We start from the raw sequence: 15596 nt of genomic DNA, 5'->3' as shown, positions 1-15596 counted from the left end.
TACTGAACAAACAATATTTTAACCTTTAAGCCTTAACCCAACCCTAAGCTTAAACCTACCTCTTACAGAAAACCTGTTTGCATTGTTACCCTTTCAGATAAACATAATTTACTGTTTAAAAATAAAAAATTCATTTGGTCCCCACAATGTAGCATAAACAATTACACACACACACACACACACACATATGTATGTATATGTAATAATAATAAAAAGAAAATTACTGGTGTTTTGCCTGTATTTTTAATTTTGTACTTCATTGTGTTGTTTTTTAGGGTTAACATTAATGTCTGTAAAATTACTGGATAACGAGGCACAAATTTACCAGTACATTTGCATTAAAAGTGTAATATTTGTACAATTTAAAAGAACTGTTTCCTATTTTAATATACTTTAAACTGTAATTTATTCCTGTGATGGCTAAGCTGATTTTTTATTTATTTATCATTACTCCATTTTTCAGTGTTACATGACACTTGTTCCTTAAGAAACATTTATTATTCATTATTATCAATGCTAAAAAAAACTGACAGACTCCATACTTCTGAATGGTAGTGTACATATTGTTTTTCCTGGAACATTAAATTGCAGTACAACTTGTTATCCATCAGTATCGACCATGGTAAGATTCAAATTTGAGAAAAACACTGCTAATGAACCAATTTCAAAACAATTACACTGGTTTGTGTTTTGGATGAAGAGGCTGGATATGCTACATTGCCGTGGAATGTTCAATCATCAGACTATGGATTCATTCTCATCAGTATTCATTTGATCCAACTAGCCATCTGAAATGACATGTTGCATTGCTTAGATCACCTCAGGCTTAGACAACTGAAATATTTCTTTCCACATATCTAAAAACCTAGTATTTGTTATTTATGAACCAGTTCTGTCACCAACCCTTGAAACATTTCACTTAACTGTATGGAATGCTGACAGAAACAACAAATATCTCATGACAAGACATGATACCAGATTCTACCACAATGTTTCTATAAAGGTAGTACATTCACACAAATCAATGCTGAACTGCTGAACTTAGTCACCATGCGGGTAACTGGGATGTTGCCAACACATACTGACGTTCACTGATGTAACTTTGTCTTCTAAGGGGAGGCCCAGAATAAAAACTAGCCCATAAAAGGAGATTCTTGTATTTTTTAAAATAACCCCTACTTCTTCTTTTAAAGAAGATTCCTTAAAATAAAATATAGGTCATCTGATAAACACAAGGTGATTTCTAAACGAATCAGATCTTCCTTTAAAATGACTCGACATTCAGTTTCATCACATTTTTAACACAGTCCTGATTCAGTGGAGAATCAATCAATCATCTGACGTAGTATTTTCTTGGTAGGTGTGGTTCTAAACATTGCTTTTTTTGACATATCTTGTGCAACCATAGAATTTTGTTTTGTCATGGATTGTAACGATGGCTAACTTCTCTGGAGAAATAAGAAAACAGAAATCAACTTGTTTGTCACCTCCTATGAATGCCTGTAGGAGTGGGAGGATAGTGTATGAGTCACTGATGAGATGCTTCAACCTTCTACAATTAACTAACACTGCTCTTTAATTTCCTTATTATTCACCCTCTTAACTTAAAGAGTTAAATAAAAAAATTCCTGAGCTTGTCTGACCATTGACCTGTGGAGTTCAGGCAAAAATAACAACTGTCTCATCCCCATGTTGTTCCTAATATGTATGACTTCATTTCTTCTGAGGAACACAAAAGATGACATTTCTGATAAATAATTTTGATCTATAATCGCCCTTTCCAGCAAACTGTTATGCACTGTGACCAGATCATCGCGGAGGAACTGAATCAGTCTGATCTGTGAAAGATTCAGCTTACAATGAATAAATGATTCATCCAAAAGAACTCAAACGAATCAACTGTTTACAAATCAGATTGTCCGAATTTTTCTCATTTCTGTAATGTAAAGTCAACAATATTTTCAATTGTTTTTTAATTCCATGCTACTGTGCCTGTAAGTATTTAATTCAAGCCCCCTTTTCATATAAAATATCAATAACAGCACTTTTCTGTTCTCACACTGAGAGTTTGGGTTTGCTGTCAGCTTCATTATAGTTTCTAACAACTCCATCCTTCAATAAATGCCAGTTGCAAAGAATGCATTAAATTTTGACAGATGATTCAAATGACAAACCACACAGAAATAAAGTTTTGAGTTTTGAAATCTGAAATATGTTTTCATAGTGCATCAAGCTTTTATCTCAAAAGATGAAGGAGAATTTCTTAAGAATTCATCATATAACTCCTTTAAAGTCAAGCAGAGCTTGGTAATGCGCGCCTGAGCTGATGTGGAGAGGAAAAGTTCAACATTTTATGACATTCTCCATCCAATACTTTGTTTTCCAGATGGTCACTTTCTTTTTGACAGGCTCATTAAAGAATGCGGTCTGGTGCATGCGAAGCTACGGTGAGTGGATTTTCAGTGCATCTGTTTGATTCGACTATGTCACTATCCTTTCCAGATCGAAACGACTGCCAGCTTCAACCCCATCGTTCCATTCACATAAAGGCTTACCCATGCAGCTCAGCGTTTAGCCATTGGCTGCCCTACTTTCGGCCTCGGCTATGAGAGTGAATGGACTAAATTGGATGGAAACGTTTTTACTCGTTTGTGCAACTCTGACCGTTCACCACAAGGCTTTTGGTTGGTCAGGCAGACACAGGAAGATTGCTTCTTTCTTACGTGCTGCAGACACTCACAACCTACTTTCTAAGGGAAATGCGCAAGACACACTTTCTGAAGACAAATAGAAAATGGCAGACTAGTTTTTTTTCTGGATATACTAGAGTAGAAACCTATTTATAGCTTTAGATTGCAAGGATAGAGTGAGTAACTTGAGACTCAGATGGTACCTTTCTGAAAAACTGCAGCTATAACCACATCAGGGCTATGTTTTGATGTGGAGATAAGGGCTAATCTCAGAAGAGCAGTGAGTTAGCATAGTCAATGTGATTAACAGCACTTCATTTTGCTTTGGTACACCTAAGGGTATGTGTAAACAGTAATTAATTGCTTTCCAGTGGCCCCTCAGACAGTCTAAGAGCTAAAACCAAAGCAAGTGGGTATGAATTTGCGAGTTTGTGCATCTCTGATGCCGTTTATTGTAGCATGCTGGCTAACATGCCTGGGCACACAGTAATTTTATTTTGTGTGCACCCTTGTTAGGTTCTTCCTCAAAGGCGGTGTTGTAAACTTAATTCAGAAAGTGAGGTACCTAAAGCTGAGCCTATATTAAATATTACATAACTGAAGAAATGAAAACCATCAGTCATACTTTCAAACAACTGGTTAACTGTAAATCAGCATTAGCATTAGGCTTCAGGCATGATGCCCATGTGCATGTGATTAACGGTCACAACATGATTTAGAGCCATCTGCTTGTGGAGCGCTTCCTCTAATTGCATCAAAGGCAGGTCACCTGAAACCAGTAAATTATCCAAAGTTCTCTTAAATGTTTGTAACGGCTAAGAGGCACTTCCTTAAAGATTGACAGGCAAAAATATAACAGGAAAGTCCTAAAAGGGGGAACCTCTGAGGAAAACAGAAAGAGAACAGAGTGAGTCACCACTGACAGATGACAGGATGGGTCGTGACACAGTTAAGCAATTTTTTTGTGACAGGACAACAAATAAACAATACACCATACATATAAATACAATATATTTTATGTTTTTAGTGTCTGTTATATTCACCAGTCTAAATGTATTTGATCAAAAATACAGTAGAAACAGCAATATTGTGAAATTTTATTAAAATAACTTTTTTTGTTTGATTATATTTTCAAATGCAATTTATTTCTGTGACAGCAAAGCTGAATTTTCAGCAGCCATTACTACTTTTGGTGAAGATTCCTATTTAAATTTTTACTTTTTTTATTTGAACAAATTTTGTTTGTCATTACTGTCAGTATTGATTCTTTTCAAAGCATTTTTAAAAGAGTGAGAAAAAAAAACATATTGACCACAAACATTTAAATGATAATACATATATATATATACAGTATATATATATATATATATATATATATATATATATATCATATAAATTTTTTAGCCAAATCAACCAGTTCTACCCTATGTCATTTTGAAAAGGTCACAAAAAGTCCTTTTTATCAGTCATGTTCAAACATCCCACAATAAAATGATGCTGTAATCCAAATGTCTTTGAAATCTCAAACACTGTGCTGCAGTATTTTTACAATCATAATTTAATTCATTGTTTGCATAAATCACACCCTCTGTCATCCATCATCTTAATCAGAGACACCAGGCCAGCCAGGATTCCACGGCTGATCGAGGCATAAAATATGAATATTCTAATGACTCACAAACTTTCCCTATGGCTAAGATTCACACACCAATGAATAAACACAAAATGCAAGAATAGAATGACCAATATGCACTAATATACACACAGCTCTCTCACGCAACCCTAATCTCAACATCCTTAAGTATTGGAAAGATCCAGCAGTACAACTAAATGGTTAACACTAAAATAATGGGCTTCAATGAAACATTGGTTTACCTTATCAGGATAACACCATATTTAATGTGTCAGGGATAAAAACAAGTTTATAAGAAATAGAAGTACAGTGTGTTCAATGGACTGTATTGTATTTATTGTACTGTATTGTAGTTGTTTTAACACACCGATTTTTCAGCTGATTTAATGTCTTTCTGAAAAATTTCAGTAGACAAAAACTCCATAAAACTACTGAAAATGAGACTGTAAGTCTCTCCTTCATAGCCTCATTTTCATCTGCATAAAATTCATTATGGCATCTAACCTGACTAAGCCCATCATGACCCAAATTTGTTTGAAAAGCAAGTGTTCAAAAAAGTACATTTTAATGAAATTCCCAAGGTAGTGGGAAAATCTAATGGGGGCGTGAATTTGATTTGATACTATTAGACTTAGAATTATGATTTAAACCTCACAAATTTTCCACACTTCGGATAAAAGCATCTGCTAAAGAAATAAATGTAACACTGAACTGTTGGTGGTGCTAGAGGGCTTTAGAAATTAAACCCAATTTTGGTCAGAAGGCTTTATAGATTTGCCAAATTTCCTAAATGTCTCCACCTATACCTAATGCCATTTGAGTAAGCAACAAAGTAGTGTAATAAGTACCCGCATTAATGGAAGACAGAATCAAGTACAACACAGGCCAACTTCAGTGATTGCACACTGATTATGTCACTGGAAAAAAAAAAGACAAGAAAAAGAAGTAGGCTCTTTCTAAACTTAATTTTACTGCAGTATAACTTGTGACAATTTGCGCCATTAATTGTGTGTCTGTCCTCTCCAGAAAGTGACCCAGGGCAATACATGGGACTTCTTATCATGTTAACGACTGCCCCTCTTTTTACATTAAATAAGTCTTTTTCTGAAAGTAGCATGTGTTTGTAATAAAAATGTCATGAAAGCAGAAAAAAGTACATGCACACACACACACACCTTGAAATAATATAAACCATATGCCAACTGCAGAGGATGAAGCTGTAGCAATCGGTCACACAGGATGACAGATTTTTGCTTTTCCAAACCCAAGGTAAAAGAACCCTGTACACCTTAATATGAACTATGGTTTCTGCTGTTTTGATTCGGTATGCACATTTATAAATGTGATCCTGCACATGTGGCAGTTTCCCACGCACAAATCTTTCACATACATGCACACAGACGAAACACACACCATGGTAGCCTGACATAAAAAGGTGTTTTTATGTGAATCCTTCCACTAAATTCCATCAGGCTTTTGTGTGCTGCTGTCTGCAGTACCTCTTCATCTGAGCACCACTACATTCACTGTTTTTGCAGCTTTCTTTTTCTCTCTGTTGCTTTCATTCTTTATGTCTTTGTCTTTTACAGGATCACCATTCTATTCACTAGCAGAGAAGAGATCTCCGCGGGATGTGAGCAGCACATAAGTAGATAAATAGATAAGTAGCGAACAGCCAGTGACACAGCAAACAGGTGTGAGTAGGTACTGGTCTGCCGCAATAATGCCTGTCTGAATGTGTTGTCTAGTTGTGGGTGTTGAATGTCAGAGTATTCAAAATTCAGATCTTTATTAAAAACTGAGAGCACATCTTTTGGGTCAAATATGGACCGAAAATATAAAGTTTCTTTATTGGCAAGAGTCGCTTCATGAATAACCCTTTAACATCGATGAAACCTTTCCAAGGTTATTTATAATGGGGAAAAAGTTGTTCATGCAGAATATGTTCTTTATAAGTACTAATAAACAGCCAATATTTTACTAATAGGCATGCTAATAAACAATTAATCAATAGTGAGAATTAGTCCTTGGTGTTTTTCACCATAACATATACGGCTAGTCATAGTTTTTAATTGCAAAAAAAAAAAAAACACTAATTGAATAGTATTTTGCAGTAAAATTACAAATAACATAAAATTACATTTTTAATTACTTATAAAAAAAAGTGTTACCATTTTCACCGTACTGTATAAGGTAATTTACATTCAGGAAATATTTAGTAAATAAAACAAGTTGTAAATATTATTATTATTTTGCAAGAATTATAACACTATTTCAGTTTTCTGTTTCAAAATGTAATGTTTAATTCAATGTGTAACTTGCTGCTTCTTTGTAACTGTTTGTGAATTTTACTAGCAATTGCTTAATGAAAATTGTTTCCTTGTACAGTTTACCAATTAGATATATTTCAGTAATGCAGTTAAAATGGACATGTTGCAATGCATTGCAACACTAAAAGGACACTTTCAGATAATTGTTCTGAAATGACACATTTTACTTTTAAACACAACTAAGAAGCCTTTTTTTAAACCCTTCAACCCAGTGCCTGCTATTGTAAGTGAATTGCAAATAAGGTTTTTTTTTCACCCACCAAGAGACAAGTCAATGAGTTGTCTTTGATAATCAACAGCGTGACACAGATGCAGTCAATAGAGCTTAACTTGAATGGTACCCAGAACATTTCTTTAATATATGAAAGGAATTATACACTATGGAACACAGCAATAGAAGCTTGTTGGAACTATTGAACAAAGTGACAAACTAGTAAGCTGAAACCCTTAGTGGTATCGATTGCTATTGAAGGAGGCTGTCTGACCTTTGACTGACCTTGGGCTTGTGGAAATGCGTTCATTACTTTGCACCACAAACTGATCTTTGTCATTACTGTCTGCTGCTAAGAGTCGGCTGATAGCGTTCTCCACAACTACATCTCTAGCATCTTTTTCCCTTTGGAATGTTGTAATGATGAATCATGAACTTTAGTTTGAGCATTACACTGATAAAGATCTTGTCTTTCCTCCTTTGTTTGTCATGAATCTTTGCTGTAAGGATCTCTGTCTCGTCTGTGGGGAAATAGGGAAGAGATTTTTACTGTATGTGCCTATAGACTTTGCCAGAAAAATATCTGCAATGTTATTTAATATTTATTATTTCCTGACCTTCAGATTTGACATGCTTTTATAAGTAAATGACTTCCTTCATTTAGTTACTCCACAATGGCTTTGAGTGGCAGTTTATGTACTTTTTTCCCAGTGTTTTTAAACTTTTAATGAGAGTTTTATTTAATAATCTCAGGCACAGTTATACGACCTTGACATTTTTGTATGACATCTTTGTACATTATTATAGAAAATGTGTATTTGAATCATTCAAGTCAACATGCTTTTTATTTATTTATACTTATATTTTTTAATAATACATTATATAATTTACATGTATAAATTAATATATCAAGTTATGGTTTCTATAATTTGCATTTAAAAAATACTTTTAATAATACATTATTTAAATTAAATATATAATTGAGTGTAACATCACTGACCCATAAACTCATACTGTCAGTATGTTGTCTATGATCGTGTGTTTGTGTGAATGTGGGTGCCCTCGCTCCTGCCTCGCTTCCATATGTGTGTCTGTTTATTTACAAAAGCTGGAATGTTTGCACGTGCATATGTGTGTGGGTGAATCTGCACATACTCGTGCTCGAGTGAGAAACACAGTGTGTATTGCTCAGCTCATTATGTTTCATAGTTCAGTCAATTTTGATGAATAGAGGAGTGTTCCCTCTGTCAGGACCTGCCACATTGGTCACGCTGAGAGCCATCTGTGCGATTGGACTTCGCTCTCATGCATACTAAATCTCATGTAGTATTTACTTTTAAGGTTCTAAAGTAACTATTGTAATATACATAAACAAAATTTCACACTGGCAGGATAAAACAAGTGCCAGTTATGAAACAAAAAAATCAAGTGAATGGTTCACTTTTTCATTAGTAGTAGTAATAATAATTTTACTATCAAAATAATGTTGTCTCCAATGTCTACTTATAAACTGGCTTAAACATGATCATAACGTTATCTATATACATTATCAGTATAACAAAAAATGGCTTCAACACATAATGGTATCATTAAATAATATTTACAGTATTTACTGTCTACTTACTGTATAATATTAAGTTGTCTAAAATATGATCATATGTATTGTCAATATCTAGCCTACTGTATGTGTAATGAAAAGAAAAATGATGAAATGGCATCATTAAATAAAATAAATATTCTATGGGTTATTATTATTATTATTATTATTATTATTATCAATATGTTACTATTGTTGTTGTTGTTGTCTTTGCTGTTAAAATAATATTATTTGTCACTGTCTACTTATAATATTAACTGGGCTAAATTATGATCATAACATAGTGACTTGATCTATATAAAAAAAAATTATCAATAATCAAATGGCATAATTAAATAATTTTTAAAACATTTTAGGGTTTGTTGTAATTTATTTATTTGCTATTATTATTATTGGTAATAAATATTTTGTGAGTCATTACATCTACTTAGAATTTTAACGATTTACTAATAACATATAATCATAATATATTGGCCATATTCCCTATATTGAAAATAACTATTTTGACATATAAATTGTAACATAGATTTAGTCACTGAGTGAGATATTGGTCATACCAACCCAACCCTATTATGACCTCTTTAAATCACAGCATTGTGCAATATTGAAATGTACAGGTTTGCACAAACAGATTACATTAAACTTCCTCTTGTTTTGAGTAAAATTGTTCCTTATAGACTCGTTATTGTTCCTTATAGGTTAGGCAAGTATCTCTCTTTAGAGGTTGTTTCTGTATTGTTACCTTGGCTTTTTATCTGTATTGTATATCCTGCTGGATTCCTGCACTGCAGAATGCACATTTTGTAGTGATGTTATCATCTACATATTTTCAGCAAAGTCTGTGGGCAGAGAATCTGAATAGGCCAAGAGCCTTCGGAAGAACCTTGAAAAAAAAAATTAACACAACACTGCATTCTTCTAAGACAAGAGCTAATTCGTCTGCGAGATCGATTCAAAGCCAAGACTCAATGGATTTCGAGTGTGACAAATTGAATTGAGTAATTAAGATCAGAACGATTGATAGCTTTTAGAATTCTGACAACGAATGTGTTGCTCTCCCATTCCTTAGTAATTCCTGATGGATAAAAACAGACAGGGATTTGAAGAATTAAAAACAATAATCTGTGAAACCAAGACTCCACAGTTACCTAATCCTCCAACATTACCCTTAATTGTTCTAATGCCTCAAGCAAACCCACTGCAGAAGAAATCCCTGACACCCAAAGCTCCAGAAAGTAAAGAACCTGCTGTGTACTGGGGCAGCCTGGTACAACTAGAGCTGTGTCATGCTTAGACTCCCTAACACTGTCTCCCTTAACACACACACACACACACACACACACACACACACACACATACACTTAAACACCCCTCAGTGCCTGGCACTGAACACACACAGGCACACAACAGACCTGGTAACTCAGAGCAGGCCACCTCTGCAGCTGAACCAACTGCCTCCACATCTACACCACTGGAGAAAGCTTGCCGATTGCATTATAGAACACATTTAATGCAGTTATACATATTCAAGGAAAAATTAAGAGGTTGTGTAACAGTTGCATATCTAAAATCTACACTAACTGTAACACAATTTACAGAGGAAGAAGGCTTTCTGTTTCTCAAAATGAACCCCTAGTGCAATTAAAACAGCTCTCCAGAGAAGAACAAAGGGTAGGCTATTATCTAGCAGCCCATCTTGATACCACCCTTGAGGGAGAAATGTACCTTACTATGGAAGAGATGTAATCTTCATGTAATTGGTTTGTTGAAATGCTCACCTCTTAATCTATGTAAAATGAGGCATTCTGACAGAGGTGAGAAAACTTGGTAATGGGATACTGAAATCTGTCCATTACACACTAAAAATAATCTGAGATTCCTTTGTTTCATGTTATATCTATACTGTATAAGCAGTAACATATATATGCAGTGTGTATATCCATACTGTATAAGTACTAACATATATATGCACACATAAATGCACACACACACACACACACACACACACACACACACACACACACACACACACACACACATATATATATATATATATATATATATATATATATATATATTTATATATGTATATATATACATATACATTAAGTGATAGAAAAAAATAAATAGCAAATCTCAAATGTATCTGATTATTTATATTATTGCATGTTAAATGTTAAATACATTATCGCTCAGCTCTTTAGATATAAGTGGATGTATATAAAAAAGTGCTTCAACTTAAAAAAAGTAAGTGTTAGCTTTGTCTTAATTATTTTTTTTTTTGCTTCAACAAACAACAAATTACTAATGTAGAATAATATATACTGTATAGAAAATCAAAACTGCTTGTTTGCTTGTATCATCACACAATGTAAGCTATATTATTGCCCAGCTCTAATCTGATGAATGTGACTATGAAGATATTAAGATTAACATAAAAACATTAAAGTCATGACTGAATGAAACAGTGTGTATCATGAAGAGCACTATAGAATGAATATTGAGTTGACTTAGTATATGTATATCCTATACATTTCTTGTATATTAACAGTATATATAGAATAAAAACAATAAACACAATATATTATGTGTTCAGTGAGTATATCGTTACAAGTGGGACAAATCCATACATATTCCTAAAATGGACAGCAATAGACTATTATAGAAAAGCCTCTCTGCCAGGCAGCTGTATTACAGTTTTTCTCAGTCACTTTGGTACATTTCTCAGATCAGAATGGAAATTCTCAAAACTACCTGTTCAATTCTCACATCATTTTGTCACTTGTGCACATCAAAAAAGCAGTTTCTCATTTCTTTGAACAAGTTGCAAATGCTTTGGTACATCCATGCAAATGATTATGTGTACAATTCTCTGTTGTTTCCTACATTATCAGTTGCTAATGTCATGTTGCTCAAAATGTATTATAAAGTTTTCTGTGCAATAGTCTTACCCCCCAAAACATCGGGTCTTTAGTTCATCGTATAAGTCATTAAATGCAAAATGGTTAATCTAGTTGTCATAAACTGCCAAGCACACTTTTTTTTTACACATTATTATTAGACTTTTTGTCAATCTGGCATGAATTGTGCAAGTGAATATTTACTAATGAGGAGAATGTAGATGATAAACCAATGATAAACCATTTCTCTGAAATAACTCAAAGGTTCATCTTATGAATCTCCAGTTGGAAAGCTTATACTATATAGACAGAGGACAACACAAGAGTTACACATTCTGACAATTGACTTATTTTCATCTTTGTGCCCATATTTCTTTTTCCTTTTCTATATCACAATGACATTGTAAAGGTTTTTTTTTTTTTGGCCAGACCACTAGTAAAAGTGTAACTGGGAATTCTATCCAGTCTCTTTCAATCAATATCCCACATACAGTAATGTGTAAATTTGTACTTTTGAAATGGATATATGGCATACATAAGCATATTGCATAATGTTCAATACAGTAACTGTCATCCAAAATGTTGCCATAGTTTACATCAGAACATCTCTCCAGAGTACACTGTTATATTGACAACATGATTAAGCAATTTGTCTGTCTTATCCGTAAACTATGACACAAGGACTTGTCATTCGATGGCACTGACATGTTTATTGACACAGATATTTATTTTTGAGAGATGAACTAAGGCTTTTGCAGGTAATCCATGCTATTTTGTTGTTTTGCTATTTGTATGAGTTGTTTTGAGAAATGCACTTACTGTTTTGAAAATTGTGAGTTTGATTCGAGAAATGTACCAAAGCGACTGAGAAAAACTGTATATCAATGACATCATCACTCTGTTGGTGCTGCAATATTGTTAAGTCCACATTGTTGCACATGCATTATTAGAAGTTACACATTGAATAGTCCCTTTGCTCCAAGGTCTATCATTTGGATTATGTCACCCTGTACATAAACTACAGCCTGGAAACATTCTGGATGACACATTCATAAGTACCATAACTGTACAAATGATACATTAAAAAGAACAAGATGGTACTGTGAGCTAATTACCCATGGAAAATGCAGCTGAGCTCGGTATTAAAAATGAACCGCTCTCTAACACACACTTACATTATACACAGTGCACAGCATACACAGCCAAATACACATCTATAAATACATCCATGCACACATAAATCAAAGCACATCCCTGATAAATTAAGTTATCTCACATTTCTGAAGTGTTTGGGCCAAACATCATAATGACTATGTTTACATGCACATTATTTTTCTATTATGTTTATATTCTGGCATCCATAAAAGACATTTAGGCATGATTTTGCCATTTATTATGCTCCATAACAGTAACAACAAAACACAAGAGTGCATTAGAATATCAGCATATTTTTATTTTTGCGCAAGTAAATGCAGCCAATGGCCATTTTTACATGCACATCATCTTCAATAGACTGAAATTTCACATCTATCTTTATTTAACCTTATTACTGATAATGGCAATCAGGTTAATGCACTTTCTTGATGATTACGTAACCAGAATATACAACCAAATTCTGATTAATGCGGTCATATTATTGAGCACGTAAACGCAGTCATTGAAGCTGTGTAATAATATATACACAGACGATGTCAGTTTCTGGGCAATGGGCCTAAACGTTGATGTCACTGTATAAACATTATAGTTGGTTACGTTTTTCCCTCAGTTACCATAATCAAAATCTTAAATAAAAACATAAACAAGCTTTAAGCTTTCACCCTCCCTCTGAATAAAAAATAAATATGTTCATTTAAAAAGCCCGTTGAACTGCTTTTCAAGTGCTGAACTTACCATTGGCATTTTTCCCACATGTGAGGTGCTGATAGGGCAAAAGGAGGCCGTACAACTCCGAATCATTGCTCAGAGCCTGCTCAAAGGATTCCAGTGTGAATTTGGGGATCCCGTTATCCTTTTCCACCACCGAGCTATTCAACACCCGGGTGAAGACCTCTCGGAAGAGGCTCTCCATACAGGCGGTCAGGTATATGGCCGCATGCTCGTGGATGCGCGCCGCGACCCTGCTGTCCACCATCCACCTGAAGAACCTCCCCACGGAGAAGACCAAGCCGCATCTCTCCGATTTCCCCCGGCTGAATTTATCCTCGGTGCTCATGTTGTACATGGACAGCGCGCTGAGCGCCGCGGCGATGCAGTTGACCGAGACGGTCCACGATAAGATCATCTTGATGGCACTTTGGACTTCGTATTTGGTGCATTTGCCGTAGCGCAAACTCAGCCGCTGCGCTTCCCTGGCGATCCTCACCAGCGCGCGGCTCACGAGCGTGGAGAGGCGCGCCAGCAGATCCGCTGACACGGTGCCGAACCTCAACTCTTCCTCCTTGTTGAGCGCGTTCTCCACCTCCCCGAGGCTCCAGGGCACATCCTCAAGCTCGGGAAGTTTCGCACAGTGTCCGGAACACTCCAGTGTCTCGCCGTCTTCAGCCAGGACGGTGTTGACGGTGTCTAGGCTGTTATGTCGACTGCGCATGGAGTCGGTCAGATGCCAGCAGTGCCCTCCATGCGCATATGGGATGTGCGCCTCGGAGCAGCACAGAGACAAGCTGGATGACCTGAAGGAGTCCGCGGCTCCACCGTAACCCGAATCCAGCGTCAAATCCTCCAGGGTCCTCACCACGGATTTACCACTTTTTGCCATAATTGCACTTCATATTGTCCACAAGGCTGAAGCAAGGGGAAATGTTCCTTTGCAAACAAAAGCCACTGTTTGGCTGCTTTATTCTGTTCACAATGTTACTAAAAAGGCACAGGCGAGTTCCCAAATTGTTGCGTTCACTGTTGAAAATGCGCCCCCAACTTTGAAGGAGCAGTGGTGTTGTTATGGCACACACTAGTGTGTTTGAAGGCTGCGAAGCATCAGTTGGAGGAGGAGCCACATACAGTACTGAATCCAATTAGCTGACGGGACCATTGCTGCTTACAGTTGGTTTTGAATTCGCACGGTGCTGCATGATGCTTCTGTGCACTTCTGTTCAGCTGGAGATCCCCTCTAAAAGGTTATGAAGAAATCTTAAAAGAAAAGAAAAGTCCCATTTTGTCTCCAACTTTAGACTATATAAGCAAAGTCATTTTAATGAAAACAAGGTCTAGATCTAAATAATTTATTTGTGTTATGATCGTTAAAGGTCACAATAGATAGAAAGTCGGACAGACAGACAGACAGATAGACAGATAGACAGACAGATAGACAGATAGACAGACAGATAGATAGATAGATAGATAGATAGATAGATAGATAGATAGATAGATAGATAGATAGATAGATAGATAGATAGATAGATAGATAGATATTTAGATCAGACTGCATCCTATTTATGAAGAATTCCATCAGTAATTAAACAGCAATTGGTCTCTGAAGTGAAAGCAGAGCTTTAGATCTAGTGGTCTTAAGTGGCCAAATCAAACTAGATAGACTTTATACAACTAGTAGTCAGCATGCATGAAACTGCTCCAATCTAGTAGACCAAGCAGGGCAGCATGTTTGAGGACAAAAAGCAAGGGATCAAATGAACACCTGTCCTCTTCCCCATTCTCCCTTTCAGATGGGGCTCAGAGTAACAAGACTCCTGTTCATTAATAATGAAGAGTATGCATAATATATCAGTAATCTTGAATTGAGGTTCTTGTGAACTTCACTCCCACAGTCTGAAAAGGTCATGTTTTCAATGTAAAACGAAGGATAAAAATGAGACACACCAATCACTTCCTAATTTTCTAATAGCTAGGACTAATGCAGTGAGTATATGACACAAAGTAAAAATAATAGACCTAACTCAAAATGACATCATGACATTTATGTTTACAGACTTAAGAGATTGCAATAGCATAAATCAGTGACTGCAACATAAGAAAGAAAAACAAGATGCTTTTAGAGCTGAAATACACTAAATCAGTTAAGTATTTTTTTAAACCTGCTTTAATAAAGTGGGGACCATATTTTACTCAACACTGACCTCTTTGGATAATACTCCTCCAAAAACCTGTGGCTATACAGTTTCAAAGTAGTTTCTGCCAAGAGTGACTTGTTTTTTCTTAATGAAACACCCTGAACCTCAGAGCTTTGTTACAATTCTATTTTAAATATGATAATTATCTCTCATAATTATTCTATTAACAAG

At 35.4% G+C, this 15596-nt stretch overlaps 1 protein-coding gene across 2 annotated transcripts in view; it reads right to left on the bottom strand.

Moving 5' to 3' along the window:
* The window catches only part of LOC132101612 (ankyrin repeat and BTB/POZ domain-containing protein 3-B), a 79509-nt gene extending 64850 nt beyond the window's left edge, over window positions 1-14659 (bottom strand). Inside the window, exon 1 of one of the 2 annotated variants that reach the window (XM_059506688.1) lies at window positions 13252-14659. In XM_059506688.1, the coding sequence (XP_059362671.1) occupies window positions 13252-14116 (865 nt within the window). In that variant the 5' untranslated portion in view covers window positions 14117-14659. The remainder of the gene's footprint in view (window positions 1-13251) is intronic. The other variant, XM_059506687.1, reaches the window with a different exon arrangement.
* Between the last annotated feature and the right edge of the window lie 937 nt (window positions 14660-15596).

Source organism: Carassius carassius, chromosome 23 (genome assembly GCF_963082965.1).
Source record: "Carassius carassius chromosome 23, fCarCar2.1, whole genome shotgun sequence".
NCBI lineage: Eukaryota > Metazoa > Chordata > Actinopteri > Cypriniformes > Cyprinidae > Carassius > Carassius carassius.
The sequence above is the reverse complement of the archived record's forward strand: the minus strand, read 5'-3'. Positions and strand labels throughout refer to the sequence as shown.